Below are 16362 nucleotides of genomic sequence, written 5' to 3' on the forward strand. Positions count from 1 at the left end.
AACAAAGGAAAACAAACAGAAGCAAAAAAGATCTCTGTGTGCTCGTGTGGTGACAACTCTGTCTTTTTGGGGGGTTGGGTGAGGCGTATCTTAGTACTATTCTTAGAATGCGAAATTAAATGCCCTTTCTTTCATTTTCAGAAAAAAAAACTTGGCTTGTGCGAAAAACATCAAAATCAGGACACATTTTTCACTTCCCTCTCTCTTCTTTGCCTAGGTGTTTGCTTATTTGTTTTGGGAATGGGAATCAACATTCATAGTGACTATCTATTGCGCCAGCTCAGGAAGCCTGGAGAAGTCATCTATAAGATTCCACAAGGTAATGTCTCCCTTCCCCTCCAGATTCCCAGTCCTCCTAGGGAGCATGTCCCAGGAATTATGCGGTAACAAATGGAGGGGGTGCACGGACAATCCGGGGACTTCTTCCCCCATCCCATCTCACCCCACAACACATGCATTTCTGATCTGAACCCTGAAGTTCCAGAGAGGTACAAGAGTTCTTCAGAGAAACAGAACCAATACGCTGTAGGTATAAATATATAATGTTTATGATAAGGAATTGGCTTATATGATTATGGAGGCTGAGAGGGCCTAGGATCTGCCCTCTGCCAGTTGGAGGCCCAGGAGAGCAGGAGTATATGTTCCAGCCAGAGTGCAGGGGAGGACAGACCTCCCAGCTCAGTCAGCCAGGCAGCGTGATTCTCCTTGCTCGACCTTTCTTGTTCCATTCAGTCCCTCAGTGGATTGGACGAGGTCCACCTGCCGTGGGGAGGGCAATCTGTTTACTCAGTCCATCAATTCACATATTAATGTCATCCAGAAACACCCCCCTGGACACACCCAGAATGTTTTACCAAATATCTGGGCACTCCATGGCCCATTCGAGTTGACACAAAAAATGAACTATCATGTGTACACAGTGTTGACACTTCCTATGCAGCAAATAGAGCTGAATTATGATGACCAGCAGATCTGTCCTCTTCAATGAAGTCTCACTAGATTTATCTAATGGGTAGTCAGGGGTAGCACTTGCATATTTCCTGCCACTTGTATACTCTCAAAGGCGGAGAGAATCATATATACTTAATTAAAAATTAGGATGAGAAAAAAAAAAATTAGGATGAGATGTGTTACAAGTGCATTTTCAGAGATAAATTCTAATTGCTCCCGAGAAACTAGGGTGTGAGCTGACAATTATAAGCAGGTGGGAGTGAATCAGTCCTGTAATCCTTCAATATTTGTAGTGAGGTATTTGTGTGGGATAGTGGGTCCCATCATTTTAAAAAAGTATATATTTTTATTGATTTCAGAGAGGGAGAGAGAGATAGAAACATCAATGATGAGAGAGAATCATTGATCGGCTGCCTCCTGCACAGCCCCCACTGGGGATGGAGCCCGCAACCCACGCATGTGCCCTTGACTGGAATCGAACTTGGAACCCTTCAGTCTGCAGGCCAATGCTCTATCCACTGAGCCAAACCAGCTAGGACCCATCATTTTTTATTTTTTATTTTTATTTTTTTAAAATATTTTATTGATTTTTTACAGAGAGGAAGGGAGAGAGATAGAGAGTTAGAAACATTGACGAGAGAGAAACATCGATCAGCTGCCTCCTGCACATCCCCCACTGGGGATATGCCCACAACCCAGGTACATGCCCTTGACCGGAATCAAACCCGGGACCCTTCAGTCCACAGGCCGACGCTCTATCCACTGAGCCAAACCGGTTTCGGCCATCATTTTTTAAATGTAAATATAACCCTTTACATTAAACCTTTTCCTGAACTAGGATATGGTGATAATTATTCATTAATAATATTATTATTAATCAATAATTATTTAGGATTAATATTCATTGATTAAGAAAATAATGACAGTGCTACTATGAATTCAATAGCACATCTAAATGAATATGTGTTGCTGACATCCTAACAGTATCTACATCAAACAAAAAAGCGTGGGTTGAGATGTACCATTTGCGATCACAGACAATTTATGGCCTCTTTGCAATAGATCCGTGGTTCCTCCTGGGGTCTGGGGAATTACAGGCTGGAAACTGCTGATGCAATGTCAGCCTTAGGAAGGTAACTTTAAGGGGTTTCAATTTTTAAAGCTTCACTTAGTAACTAGACAAAGAAGAGCAGAGAAAGTTCTTAAAAGCTAGATTGCCAAGGTTAGTTTCCAACTACTGAATTATACCTGAGAATGATTTAAGAACAAATGTTCTTTATGTAACTATGGAAAGAAAATACTTGTTTTAGGTGACACTTTGCCAGTTTAATGTGGGGCAGAAATTTTGGGAACAGATACATTTACTATGACTAGAAAGTGGCGATTTCTAGTATAGTTCTGATATTAGAATACATACATGGTTGGATAAAAAAAAAAACAAACAACCTTAAAAAAATCAATTGCATCAGACCTCACTGGCCTCCAGGAGGTCAGAGACCTGCAGTTCCCACTCCCTCCTTTAGACTTGAACACAATGTACTGCTTTGGGAGGGCAAGGGCCAAAGGAGAATTGAATGACCTTCTCACATCATATTACTACTCCCACCGAGTTTGTTGTTTTTCCTGTGGCTGTGAATGTGAAATATGCTGACCCGCAGGGGGGGTGTGCAGGGAAGGAGTGAGCAGGTGGCCTGGAATCGCTACTTAATAGAATGAAACAAAACCTAGACCTCCTGTCCCGCATCCTTGTCCTGTGGGGAGCCAGGGGTCCCACAGTTGTTAGAGATCTGGATGGAGCCCACCAAGCAGCCGGGCCACTCCTCACGGTTGCAGGATGTTCTGAGGACAGCAGGCTGCCGTGGCTTTGTTTTCCTTTCTCCCCAAGTGGGTTCCCCCAAGCTGTGATGCCTGGGAAGAGAGTCCCCAGGCCCACGTTTGATCTAGCCACCCTTAAGCATTTTGGAGCAAAGCAGAGGGACTTTCACGTCACAGTGATCCAGCTCTGATGGTTGACGTTTTGATTCTTCTGCACGCAGGGGGCTTGTTCACGTACGTTTCTGGAGCCAATTTCCTTGGTGAGATCGTCGAATGGATCGGCTATGCCCTGGCCACCTGGTCCGTCCCGGCACTTGCATTTGCATTTTTCTCACTTTGTTTCCTTGGGCTGCGAGCTTTTCACCATCATAGGTAAACTTGCCAACCCCCATGGCAGCCTCCACATAGCTTTCCACTCCTAATGGGCTTTCAGCACAGAATCCTGGAGATGCCAGGATCATGTCCGAATCTCTGTAATACCAGGGCTAATTTGGGTACTCGCCTTCTTCCCCTACCCCCGCCCTCCATAAATCATAGCTAAGGTCATTGCTGGCCTCCTGGGCAGGTGGGCAAGCAATTACTCGTGTGGTGCAATTTCAGGACTGTTCTATCTATGGGAAATTCCAGCAAATTGCTGGGTTTACAACCTTCCCTCTGTAGGTCCAGCCTAAAGCTTTCCGAACTCCCACCTCCCTCCCAACCCTTGCCCCTCGGTGGGGTGGGGACCAGAGAGTTAAAAGTGTCGCTGGCAGGGGCAGGGTAACATGCTAAGGTGTTATCAGGTTTAAATGCAAATTTCAGATTCTTTCTCTAAAATGGCTTTTGTACTTGGAGGAAAGAGAAAGACTGTGATGTGATGTGATATGTGTGAGTGTGAGTGTGAGTGTGAGTGTGAGTGTGAGTGTGTGTGTGTGTGTGTGTGTGTGTGTGTGTGTGTGTGAGAGAGAGAGAGAGAGAGAGAGAGAGAGAGAGAGAGAGAGAGAATTCAAAAGGAACGGAACCAGGACCCTGCCTAGACGTTTTAGTCCAGCTACTTAATTTCATCGTCTTGAAGGCTACACTAAGAATGTGTCCTTTTCCTCAGAGTGGAATTTATGCAGAGACCTGTCAGAAATGAGTGAAACAATAGCTCTCCTCAAGACCTAGTCATGCTACCTCCTAGTCTTGGGGAGCGGGTGGAGGGCCACAGAGGCTCCCCAGATGGTAAGAGTGTCAGTGTAACCATTCTCCCCGCCTCCAGGCAGGGTCTGTTGCCCACCTGAGGCCAAGGGGACATGGGAAGGAGAGGGTGTCAGCCAGTAGTCGGAGGGGCTCTGAGAAGCATGATTGAGTTGGGCTTGGTCAGAGGAAGGACAGCAATTGCATCTGAGGGTTCCAGCTGTTGCAGCCACAAAATCCAAACGGAGCCCTTATGCTTTTATGTCAGCATCCCCAGAGGGAGGGCAAGAGGTGTCTTTCTTACAGGGCTAACTGGACTCTGTGTGAGGCCGCTCACCACACCTCTCCAGTCATAGCTCCAACATCCAGCCACCTCTGGGAGAGTATTGTTACTATTTGTCCCTCAGGTCAAATTAAGGTACTTTCTTTTTTTAAATATATTTTATTGACTTTTTACAGAGAGGAAGGGAGAGGGATAGAGAGTTAGAAACATCGATGAGAGAGAAACATGATTCAGCTGCCTCTTGTACGCCCCCCACTGGGGATATGCCCGCAACCCAGGTACATGCCCTTGACTGGAATCGAACCTGGGACCCTTCAGTCCGCAGGCTGACGTTCTACCTGCCGAGCCAAACCAGTTAGGGCTCAAATTAAGGTACTTTCACAGAGTGTACCATGATTATAACCTGAGCGCTACCAGCTTCAAAGGACAGCCAGGTCACTTAAGGATAAAGCCCTTTTACAAGATGCATCGGTCTCCTAGGGCTGCCGAAGAAGATGACCACAAACTGAGTGGCTTTATTCTCTCGGAGTTTATTCTCGCTGTTTGTGGCAAATATGTTCTTCCATTCAGTGGGTTGTTGTTTCTTTTTGTTGGTGGTTTCCTCTGCTGTGCAAAAACGTTCTTGGCTTGATGTCTTCCCATTTGTTTATTTTTTCTTTTGTTTCCATTGCCTGGGGAGGTATGTCAGAAAAAAATGTGATTAAGAGAAATGTCTGAGATTTTACTGCCTAATTTTTCTCCTAGGAGTTTCATGGTTTTGAGTCTTACATTTAAGCCTTTAATCCATTCTAAGTCTATTCTTTCATATGGTATAAGAAAGTGGTCTAGTTTTATTGGTTTTGCATGTGTCTGTCCAATTTTCCCAACACCATTTACTGAATAGACTATATCTACCCCATTGTATGTTCTTGCCTCCTTTGTCAAATATTAATTGGCCAAATAGGCATGGGCTTATTTCTGGGCTCTCTATTCTGTTCCATTGATCTAGATGTCTGTTTTTATGTCAGTACCATGCTGCTTTGATTACTATGGCCTTGTAGTATAGTTTGATATCAGGCAGGCATGATACCTCCAACTTTGGAGGTAAAAGACCTGTACTTGGGAAATTATAAGACACTGAAGAAAGAAATAGAAGAAGATACAAGTAAATGGAAGCATATACCATACTCATGGATAGGAAGATTTACTTATTTCGCAGCACACGAAGCTTCAACATTGATAAGAGTAGGATGCAGGAGGGAGAAGATGGACCAATGGCCATTGGGAAGAGTTGGGCCCTGAATAAATGTAGGCTGATTTATAAGAAAGATTTCAGATACAGCAAACCTCAACTGTTGACCACTGCTTGATTATGTTTTTAATGATTTGTTTCTCATCTCTTAGGTTCTACCTCAAGATCTTTGAGGACTACCCCAAATTTCGGAAAGCCCTCATTCCATTTATCTTTTAAAGAAACCAAATTTAAAAAGGAACAAAACTCCCACAATGTTGTTGAAAATCACTGTAACCTTTAAGGTTCACATATCTATGATGTAATAGTTCGTATATACATGATATACGCAATGGTAGGCCTTCTGTGCTCTTTCAGCTGGCCTGGAGAGTCTGCATGATACTCCCCCCCCCCCCCCCCCCCCCGCCCAGGGCTCTTGATCCTGATCTCATGTTGAAGCTTCAACCATGCCCTTGGCTATTCCTCCTAGAAAGTGCAAGGCTTCCCCATGTGTGTTTCTTTGTGTGACCCAAGTTCATGTGGCTTTATACCTGCTCTACATCAATGTCAGAAAGCTCTGCAGTCAAGAAAGTTTTGCGTAGAGGGTAGTGTTTATAGACTTAATTAAAGATGCATGTTCTACACCTGTATGAATAAGGAGAGATTTAAATTCTGAAGCTGCACAGCCCCCGAGCAAATCTACCGCCAAATGAAAACTGAGTCACGTCTTCCTTTTCCTTAGATAATTAGGAAAGATGTGAGATGGCGAGGCAGCCTTTTAACAGAGGAGCCCTCTCTTCCCATTGCTGTGAATGCAACCATCCCTTGACCCCATTTCAAATGTTTGCAGTGTCTTAGGGCCTCTGTCTTCCTGAGGATTTCATTCCCTCGGTTAGAGGCATCAGAGCCTAACGCAGAGAACTGGTTTTCCTGATGGTTTCAGTGACACAAAGAAAAAGACACAGCAGTGGATGGCTCCTGAGAGAGTGCAGAAGAGTTTTAGAGTGGCTCCTGCAAACTCTCCTATCCTTGGAAACCGGTGGAAATATCCAAATAATGAGCGGGCGTCAAGTAAGGAGACGACGAAGGACAGATGCTGCTTGCCTCAACGAGGTGTCCACAGTGACAGTGAAGCAAATCGGAAGAACCCAGCAACACTCATCTCTGGGTTTCTCCCCCACAGCTCCAGGACCTGAGCTAGAAGGTGCATCTTGAACATCAGCTCTCAAAGGAGCCCAGAACAGAAGCCAAGAGCTGCAACCAGAAAGAGGAATCAGGGCAGAAAGCCTGTTTGATTCTTTTTGCGGGGGGAGGGGTGGCAGGCGCAGACAGTAATTTACAAGTATCTTGATTTTCTCTTTTTTACTTTCAATGTTTCTAAAATTTAAAAATGAGGAGGTTTTTGCATTCTAGTTTCTTTTTTTATTCTTTTTTGGGGGGGCGGGGGGGATGTTAATCCTCACCAGAAGATATTTTTCCATTGATTTTTAGAGAGCAGAAGGGAAGGGGAGAGACAGAGAGACAGAGAAACATCGATGTGAGAGAGACACCATTGATTGGTTGCCTGCAACCAAGGTACGTGCCCTTGGCAAGAATCGAACCCGAGACCATTCAGTCCGCAGGCTGACGCTCTATCCACTGACCCAAACCGGCTAGGGCCATTCTAGTTTCTTTAAAAAGTTGGAGAACCTGAGCTCATGGAGCCTGCTAAGAACAGGGACTAATCAGCTAGTTTTCGCTAGAATTGGCAACCTGTGTAGAGGGTCACCCAAGCCTGGGTGCTGAGACGATGGGCTGTGGGAGGAAGGGCTGAAAACCTGTAATGAGAATGTATGAAGGTACTTGTGTCCTCTGATCTAGGTCTGGAGCAAGGATTGGTAAAATGGAGCAAGCTCTTTTGAGAAATGAACACCAGTGTTACCAGATGTGGTGCTATGCATAGAAATTCACATAAGACTCTTGGATGATTTGAGGATGCTGCAGATTACTGAAAAATACAAATTGTAATCATGTAAATAAGTGTTTTTGCTGTTCATTAAATACCTCCTGAATCATGGATGTTGAGTACTTTGTTTGAATTAAAAGGCCGCTGGACTCATGAAGATTTTTATAAGATGTTGAGCTGTGGTTCCCCCCCCCCCCCCTTTTTTCATCGTTTTAGTGTTGCTTCTTCTGTCTTTGTTTTGCCAACTTGAAATTAGGGGCTTTGAGCTGAAACCAAAATGAAGAATGACTTGCAGAGCTTCTCCACCACAGTTCAGGACTCCAGGGGGGTGCGGTAAAGGCGCAGGGAATTGTGCTATGGTAGATGCCATCCTAGAGCTCAGGAATACACAGGGGCAGGGGAGACACTCCTTGAAATGAACCTTAAAGTGTAGTTGGGGCTCTGTGAAACAAGACTTCCAGTTCTCTCCATGACCCTCAAAACTGCCGTTCTTAAATCTGTTATAACCAGAGAAAGCTCCACGTCGTCAGTCCGCAATGTAGCAAGTGTTCAGTAAATGGTGGTATTATTTGCCCAGTACTTGTAATCTCAAGACAAAGCTGTGATTTAGCATTTACATTTTTTGCCACTAAAGGTTCTTTCTAGAATTTTATTTTGGCCAACTCTGATTTGATAAGGTAACTTGCATATTCGGAAATAAAAAAAACCCCACACCTATTGTCATTTCGAGTTAATATTATCATGGGCCTTTAAATTTAAATATAATGTAGCCCAGCCAGTGTGGCTCAGTTGGGTAAGCATTAACCCACGCACCAAAAGGTCACTGGTTTGATTCCTGGTCAGGGCTCATGCTGGGGTTGCAGGCTCGATCCCCGGTAAGGTGCGTGCAGGAAGCAGCCAATGGATGTTTCTTTTTCACTGATGTTTCTATCTCTGTCTCCTTATCCCTCTCTCTCTAAAAATCAATAACATTTTAAAAGTTTATTAAAAGTTTTAAATATAGTGTGGAGTGAACTCTGTGTAGTCTTAAACCGTCCCTTGATAACTAAGGTATTCTTAGTGCTCTATACCCATTGTTTTCAATGCGTAGGGTTAGAATATGTACCTAGATTGAATACAATAAAGTCTGAATGTGTGCTCATCCCTAAATATATTTTCTATTTCTCCTAAAAATAGAGTGCAAAAAATATGGTTAATTTAAGTTTCTAGGCAGTCGTTTTTGGTTAGAATAATACAAGTGTCTAATTATTAACTAAGAAGATACTTTGACTTGCTCTTGCTGAAACTTTCAGGGTCAGAATGGTTTCCTGTTGACCTTGTAGGTAGGAGATGTTGGGGAGTTTTGTTTGTTTTTCAGAATTGAAAGATCTGAAGCACACTTTAGACTTCAGCTAGTCCCACCCCTTCTTATTATAGCTGGAGACACAGAGAGCCATGGTGTCAGAATGCCTCCCAGGTTCCATGGCTGGTCAGAGTAGTCACCCTATCACATACTTTTAAGGATCAGAAGTCCTTTTTTTTTTTTTAAGTAGAAAAACAGCCAGAGCTGAAAGCCTATACCATATTTTATTTTTAAAAAATATACTTTATTGATTTTTTTTTTTACAGAAAGGAAGGAAGAGGGATAGAGAGTTAGAAACATCGATGAGAGAGAAACATCGATCAGCTGCCTCCTGCACACCCCCTACTGGGGATGTGTCCGCAACCAAGGTACATGCCCTTGACCGGAATCGAACCTGGGATCCTTCAGTCTGCAGGCTGACACTCTATCCACTGAGCCAAACCAGGTAGGGCTTTACCATATTTTAGATACCCACTGACAATCATGCCTATTGAGTGGAACCCAGTTCCCTTGCTCTATGGGGAGGCTCAGGCTGATGCCCTTCTCATGAACGTATCTGATAAAATGAAGGTTAGTAGAGATCTTAGTGTAGTAGAAGTGACATTCATATTCAGTGTGGAAAAGGTTTTAAGTCACAAACCCTCCTTACCCCCAATTCAATAAGTACCATTAGCTCCACTGAATTCTGAAAAAGAAAAGACCTCTAATGAGGCAATTCAAAGTAATTTAGGTGGTTTAAACCCTTTCAGGAACAAATAAATAGACCCATGATTTCACCGCCCTGTAGTTGTTCAATAGCCATCCTGACTTCTTGTGGTAACCTCATGGCCATCTCACCAAGAAGCAAGGGAGAAAGCTCTTGATATATGAAGGAATGGACTCATGAAGACAAGGGATTACGTTAAGAAAAAAAGAAAACTCACAGACACTGACAACCAGAGGAAAATAGGAGTGGGGGTAGATGAAGATAAAGGGGGGATAAATGGTGATGGAAAGAGACTTGACTAGGGGTGTTAAGCACACAGTACAATATACAGGTGGTGTATTATAGAATTGTACACCTAAAACCTATGTAATTTTATTAACCAACGTCACCCCAATAAATTCAATTAGAAAAAGAGTCATTTCCTTTCTTGCCTGGACTTTTAATTCTCTAATAGGCTGTGAGCTGAGATCCAGGCATGGCAAGTAAGCAGAGTAACGCTAACTGTAAAGCAAAACCTTCTAGAGAAGGCTGTTGATGGTTTTATAGCCTCCACAACATCCCATGATAAAAGGAGAGGCATGGTGCCAGGCAGTAACGTGGGTGCTTGGATGATATAATAGCCTTTGAGTGCATTTAATACCTAAGAAAGAGATTTTCTCATTCTTTCTCTAAGTCCACTGAGCTGTGATCTTGAAAGGTTCTATATTATTTGTATTGTTTCTCATTCCTTCCCACCAGCCATAGCTGGATGAGTGAAAGACATTGTTGGGGAAGGTGAAAATATGTACTAAGTGGTGTTATTTCCTTTTGTCCCAACCTTCTTGAGTTCGGGGTTTGGCTTTACTCAGTGTAGTCAGAGTGTAGGTGGCGGATATCCAATACCCGCTCCCACCTGGCAGGCTGGCTGGGAGGAGGAGGAGAACAGAGGGAGAAGGTGGAAGAAGGTGGGTACTTATGTGGGAGGGGTGGGGAGGGTGGACAATGAGGTGAAGCAGGTGGCTTTGGGAGAAAGAGGCCCTCCCTGGCACAGTGCACTTCTTCTGTTTCCCACGTGTCCAGTCTGCAAGTCTGACCCCTTCCCTATCATCCGAAGGACAGAAGCCCCTCAGAGAGAGAGAGAATGAGCTCTTCTTCGAGCTCCTTTTTCATAAGGGAAGAAGCTGAGGTTCTTTAAACGGCAGCCAGATGGCCGTGCCTCACAATATATAACTTAATTGTATTAACATCCTCTCACCTCATAAATGTGGTTTAACGTCGCTGCCGCTATGACACAGGTGAGGAAGAGCTGAAGGAATTGTTGAGAAGCATGTGCAGTGTCCAAGTTCGGTGCAGCCAATGGGGAGATGAGAGCATCCAGGACAGCATCCACCAGCACATCCCTTTTCATGGCCTCTGTTTTCCTTTACTCCAGAGGCCCAAAGAAAAGGACCTTCCTTATAGAGATGCATTTTTTCCCAGCACTGACTAGAAAGTGAATAAGATCAATTAAATTTCATTAACTAAATCATTAATGCATTACTACATTAATTCATTTCCAATTCTATGCACCTATCTGCTTTCAGTTGGGTTAAAGCACCAAGTGACCTGAAATAACAAGTATCTCGTGGCAGGGGTTAGTTTATCTGGTGGACCCCTTGTGGCGGAGAAATCAAAGCAGAGGTGAGAGGCTGAGCAGTGCTTGGAGTGCCCTCTGGTGGGAACTGCCCGGATGTGCAGAAAGGGTGTTGGGAAACGGGATTGGGACAAGAACTGTGGGCACCCCAGTCACTGGGGAGAGAGGCTAAAAAGAAAATAAAAAGTAAACTTCAAAGGAGAGAGGTTTGATCAACCATAAGGAAGAGAATAAGGAAGAGAAAAACCTGGCTGTGAGTTCCCCATCACTAGCGTGTTCAGGAAGAGGCTGCAAGATGACTTGTTGGGGAAGGTCAGATTGAATGTCTACACAGCATTATAAAGAAATTAGGAGAAGAAACAGTCTTGTATCTCTAGCTCTAAATTTATTCTTAGTTTTCTGTGGTATCATTACCTTCAGTCTATAGAGCTCACTGTAACATTTCTTGTAGTGCAAGTGGGTGGCAATGAATCCCTTTAGTTTCCATTATTTGAAAATATCTTTACTTTACCTTCACTCTTGAAAGATATTTTTTGCAAGATAAAAATTCTTCATTAACAGTTTTTTTTGTTTTTTGGTTTTTTTTGGTCAGTGCTTTAAAGATGTTTCACTGTATGCCTTCCTCCTTGGTTTCTGAAGAGAAACTGTGATCATTCAAATAGTTGTTGATATTTGATATTCAAATAGAATATGTCATTTTCTCAGCAATTATGATTTTATAATTTTTCTCTTTGTCTTTGGTTTTCAACTGTTTGAGCATAATGTTCCTAGGAATAGTTTTCTTCAAATTTATTTGGTTTAGGCCTTATGGAATTACGGAATCTGTAAATTTAAGTCATTAACCACATTTTGGAAGTTTGGGGCCATTATTTCTTCAAATACTTTTTCAGCCCTCTTTTCTTTCCTTCCTTTTTCTTTGACTACATTTACACCTCTAAGACCGTTTGAAATTGGTTCACATATCTATAAGGTTCTGATCATTTTTTTCCTGTTATATACTTTTTATTGATCCATCTTCAAGTTATGGCCTTCAGAGGAAAGCCACAAAAAATGGAAACTCATTGTGTTCCCTTGTGTTCCTGGATGCAAATTTCAACTGTCTTCCAAAAGTTTCCTACTTTTGTTTTGTCTGTAGAACCTCAGGTGGTTGTTTTTGTATTTTTTCTAGATATTATAACTCTTATTTGTAGCAAAATCAGTTTTTTTATATGTTCATTTCCCAACACAGTAAGCAGAAACTAAGAGTATTATTTTACCTTGAAGTCAGCACAGATTTTAATTCATCCCTTAACAATTTATACAATCATATTCATATGATGCATTAATGAACATAATGAAGTCTGAAAAAAGAATTTAAAAAAGGTTAAAAACTGTTCATTATATTACACATATTAATGAAGAAAATAACTCATACATTTACAGCATTTTTCATTGATTTGCTCTTAGTTAATTAGAAAGATCTTGCTGACTGCCAATGCCTTGGTGTTTTTTACCAGTAAAAATAAATTAAACTATATGGGCCTGAGTTGAAAAGATATTCTACAGTGATATGAGATGTTGCTTACACACAGGTTGTGTGGTTAAATACATTTGGGATCTGTAGGATTAAACAAAGTCGAATAGGGTCCTTTTCTTTAATATGCTAATATATGTTATGAATTTCCAAAATGAAGACAAAATCAGTATTGCTTTATTATTGCTTTTGTCTCAGACTTCAATATGGTTCATCATGCCACCATACATGATCCTGTATTTAAAACCTTGATATTTAGTTCATCATAGATTTTTTTACATTAATTTGTCTTTTAAATGCTGCACTAGAATATTATTTATCTTGATCACTTACTGAGGTTTTTGGTGTCCCCTTAAATTTTGCAAGAACCTCAGTGCTTCATTTGCCTCACTCCAATCCCCTGAATTGATAGATTTACCAATAAAGCTTGGTAATTCCTAAAGCATGAAATTAAACAAACTCATCAACTTGTAAGTATAGGCTTAGCCCGTATCTATATGAACACCCATTGCCGCTCTTTCTCTACTTTCATCTTGTCACATGAATATTCTGCACTCAATACCCCCTCTAAGCTTTGCTCCTCTTCCATCAAAACCAGGACTGGCTCCCCCTCCCCATTTCTTCTTTACAGCGAATCCAAATCCTTCTTCAGCATCCTGCTCAAGTCTAACTCCCTCCTTACATGCTCCCCTGAGGTCTGCTTTGTTGTTCATGCAATTCCCAGTGGTCCCATACAACGTGGTCCTGAATTATATGCTCCCTAAGATGGTTTCTTGATAATTTTATGGGTTTATGTCTTGTCCCCTCTATAGTCCAGAGCCCTGTCTCACACTTCTATATTTTTTCTTTTTTTAAAATTGATTTCAGAGAAGAAGGGAAAGGGACATAGAAACATCAATGATGAGAGAGAATTATTGACCGGCTGCCTCCTGCATGCCCCATACTGGGGAGCCAGCCGCAACCCAGCCAGGGCATGTGCCCTGGCTGGGAATTGAACTGTGATCTCCTGGTCATAGGACGACACTCAATCACTGAACCACAGCAGCTGGGCTCACTTCTGTATCTTTTTAGCACAAAGTGTTGTGTGAAGTCACACAAGGCTCGGTAACTGCTGTTGATTTGATAGGTTGCGTCAAAGTTCCCTCAACTCACTTCTGTTCAACTCACTTCTGTTCCTTTGATTCTTTGCTCTGCATTTTTTCTTATTCAAAAATCCACAAGGATCCATAATCTCAGCTTCCCTTGGTTTCAGACTAAACCTATACTCATCAACTTTGAACTCAACTCTAAGTTCTAGGGGTCAACACAAGACAAAATTTGGAAGGAGTTCCCTCTAAGGTTATGCAAGTTCATGAATGCTCTCCTGCAAACACTCCCCAACTTATCATGTGTTGTTCTAATGCCTGTGGTAATTTGGATCCCAATATGCCTCCCACAGGTGTAAACAGTAGAACTTTTCCTACTGGGAGATGTAGGTATCTGACCAAGGGTATAGCTCATGAAATAGTGCGTAGGGTGGTGTGTGTTTTTGCAACACGTATCTCTATTCTAAAAGCTATCCATTGTTTCATCTCCTTCACTGAGAACCTAAAACCATGCCGGGCCTCCTGCCCTTCATGCTTATCCCTGTGCAACTTGCTGTCTTATCTGCTTAGAAGGTTGTAACCAAGAAGGAATAATGACTAAACATCTTTGTAGCTTACTGAAGATGTTCTCCCGTAAACAGACATCGGAAGCTTAGCTGGAGAGCAAAAGGCTCTGGAACCAAGAGATCTAACAAAGAGAAATCGGATGTAATTCTCCTCGGGCTTTTTCTATTAAGGTGCTCTTCCTTGCCAGAAACGGCCCATATTTTGTGCAAAGAAAATCATAATCAGTAGGACAGCTCATTGATTCTCTGAATCTTTCTTTTGACTATCCATTTTACTAATGAGTGCCTTGCCCTGCCGCAGCATGGAATGAAGGAGAATAGTCTACTGCTGGTCTGCTAGCTAATGGATCCTTTTGAATGGGCAAGAGGCTGTCAGAGCTGATGTCTCCTGGGACGAGCAAGAGAAGAGAGTACTTGAGGAAGGTTGGGCTGTTATTACATGCTTGTCATACTGTTTTTGTCCTCATGGTGCCCGTATTGTAAAAGTGAACACGGGTCTGGGGAATGAGAATTCCTGTCAGCTGTGTGTTCAACTGAGCTGATCTTTTGCAAGCTCCCAGGGTCCCACGAGATTAGTCACTGTGGCCAGCCCAGGCTCCCCAGGGAGCTACGCAGAGGAAAAACTCCAGGCAAAAAACACAGCATTATTGTGGCTCTCCCTTTAAATACTTGATGAGCTGGCTGGCCAGTCAGCTTCAATTGGGCTAATGTTGACATCAAAATCAGGTAAAGGTGGCCATTTGATCCCTTTTATCTGGGCCACTTCCTGTTATCAGCTTCCTAGGTGAGGAGAGATAAAGAGAGGTACAATCAAGGAAAAGATCATCAATGACTAAAGGAGGAAGGACTTTTCCTGCTAAGGTCTGGCTCAGAGGTCACCTAAGTGAGTATATAGGACTCTCACCATGGTGTCCAAAGCTTCCCAGCTGGTTAGGGGACAGGCTAGGGGGTTTCCAAACAAGAGGAAACACCAGAACGATCCCACAAGCCATCCAAAAACAACCCAGACAATAAGTACTGAAGCCCAAGGGAGAGAGGTGGAAATAGAGGGCAGGCATCCTAGGCTGCTGGACACGTGGCTGACCAGTTGCACCTGCTAACAGATCCACACACAGTATAGCTGTATGTACTGGATCATCCAGGTCTTGAGTGCATCAGTGATGTGCTACATTTTAAATGAACAGTGCTTCATGCTATGAATATATCACAATTTATTGATCTCTTTTCACTTCGTGATGGACATTTGGGTTTTCATTTTTGGCTGTTGTGAAGAAAGCGGCTATGGACATTTTTGGAAAATACTTTTTGTGGACATATGTCAGCATTTCTCTTGTGTGTATACATAGCAGTAGAATTTCTAGATCAGGGGTCCTCAAACTTTTTAAACAGGGGGCCAGTTCACTGTCCCTCAGACCGTTGGAGGGCCGGACTATAGTTTTAAAAAAAACTATGAACAAATTCCTATGCACACTGCACATATCTTATTTTGAAGTAAAAAAACAAAACGGGAACAAATACAATATTTGTATTTGCATGTGGCCCGCAGGCCGTAGTTTGAGGACCCCTGTATAATAAGATTGCCATATGTTTATTAGAAACTGCCAAAGAGTTGTCCAAATTGAAGGTACTGTTTTACCCTCATATAACCATGGATGAGAGTTTTAATTGCTCCATATCCTCACAACATTTGTGTTGTTAGTCTTTTTAAGATCATAGTTCAGATGGCTTAGAAGTGGTATCTTATAGTATTTTTGAACAATAAGCTTATGAAGATATAATTTACACACAGTAAAATATGCATATTTTAATTACAGTTTGATGAGTTTAAAAAATGTATGCACTGATGTAACTACCACCACCACCACAACCCATATATCGTATATATACTACAGTATCCTATATAATAAAACCCTAATATGCAAATCAACAGAACGGCAGAATGACTGGTCGCTATGATGTGCACTGACCACCAGGGGCAGACGCTCAATGCAGGAGCTGTCCTCTGGTGGTCAGTGTGCTCCCACAGGGGGAGCGCTGCTCAGCCAGAAGCTGGGCATGGCTGTTGAGTGCAGCTGAGGAGCGGGCCTAAGCCAGTGGTCGGACATCCCCCGAGGGATCCTGGACTGCGAGGGGGTGCAGGCAGGGCTGAGGGACCCCTTCCAGTACATGAATGTTG

General features: G+C 42.6%; 1 protein-coding gene across 1 annotated transcript in view; it reads left to right on the forward strand.

The window, feature by feature from the left end:
* SRD5A2 (steroid 5 alpha-reductase 2) overlaps positions 1 to 7559 on the forward strand; it is a 30899-nt gene extending 23340 nt beyond the window's left edge. Inside the window, exons 3-5 of the mRNA XM_059660215.1 lie at positions 218 to 319; positions 2988 to 3138; positions 5591 to 7559. Of these exons, the coding sequence (XP_059516198.1) occupies positions 218 to 319; positions 2988 to 3138; positions 5591 to 5657 (320 nt within the window). The 3' untranslated portion in view covers positions 5658 to 7559. The remainder of the gene's footprint in view (positions 1 to 217; positions 320 to 2987; positions 3139 to 5590) is intronic.
* The last annotated feature ends 8803 nt before the right edge of the window (positions 7560 to 16362 follow it).

Source organism: Myotis daubentonii, chromosome 12, assembly GCF_963259705.1.
Source record: "Myotis daubentonii chromosome 12, mMyoDau2.1, whole genome shotgun sequence".
Taxonomy (NCBI): domain Eukaryota; kingdom Metazoa; phylum Chordata; class Mammalia; order Chiroptera; family Vespertilionidae; genus Myotis; species Myotis daubentonii.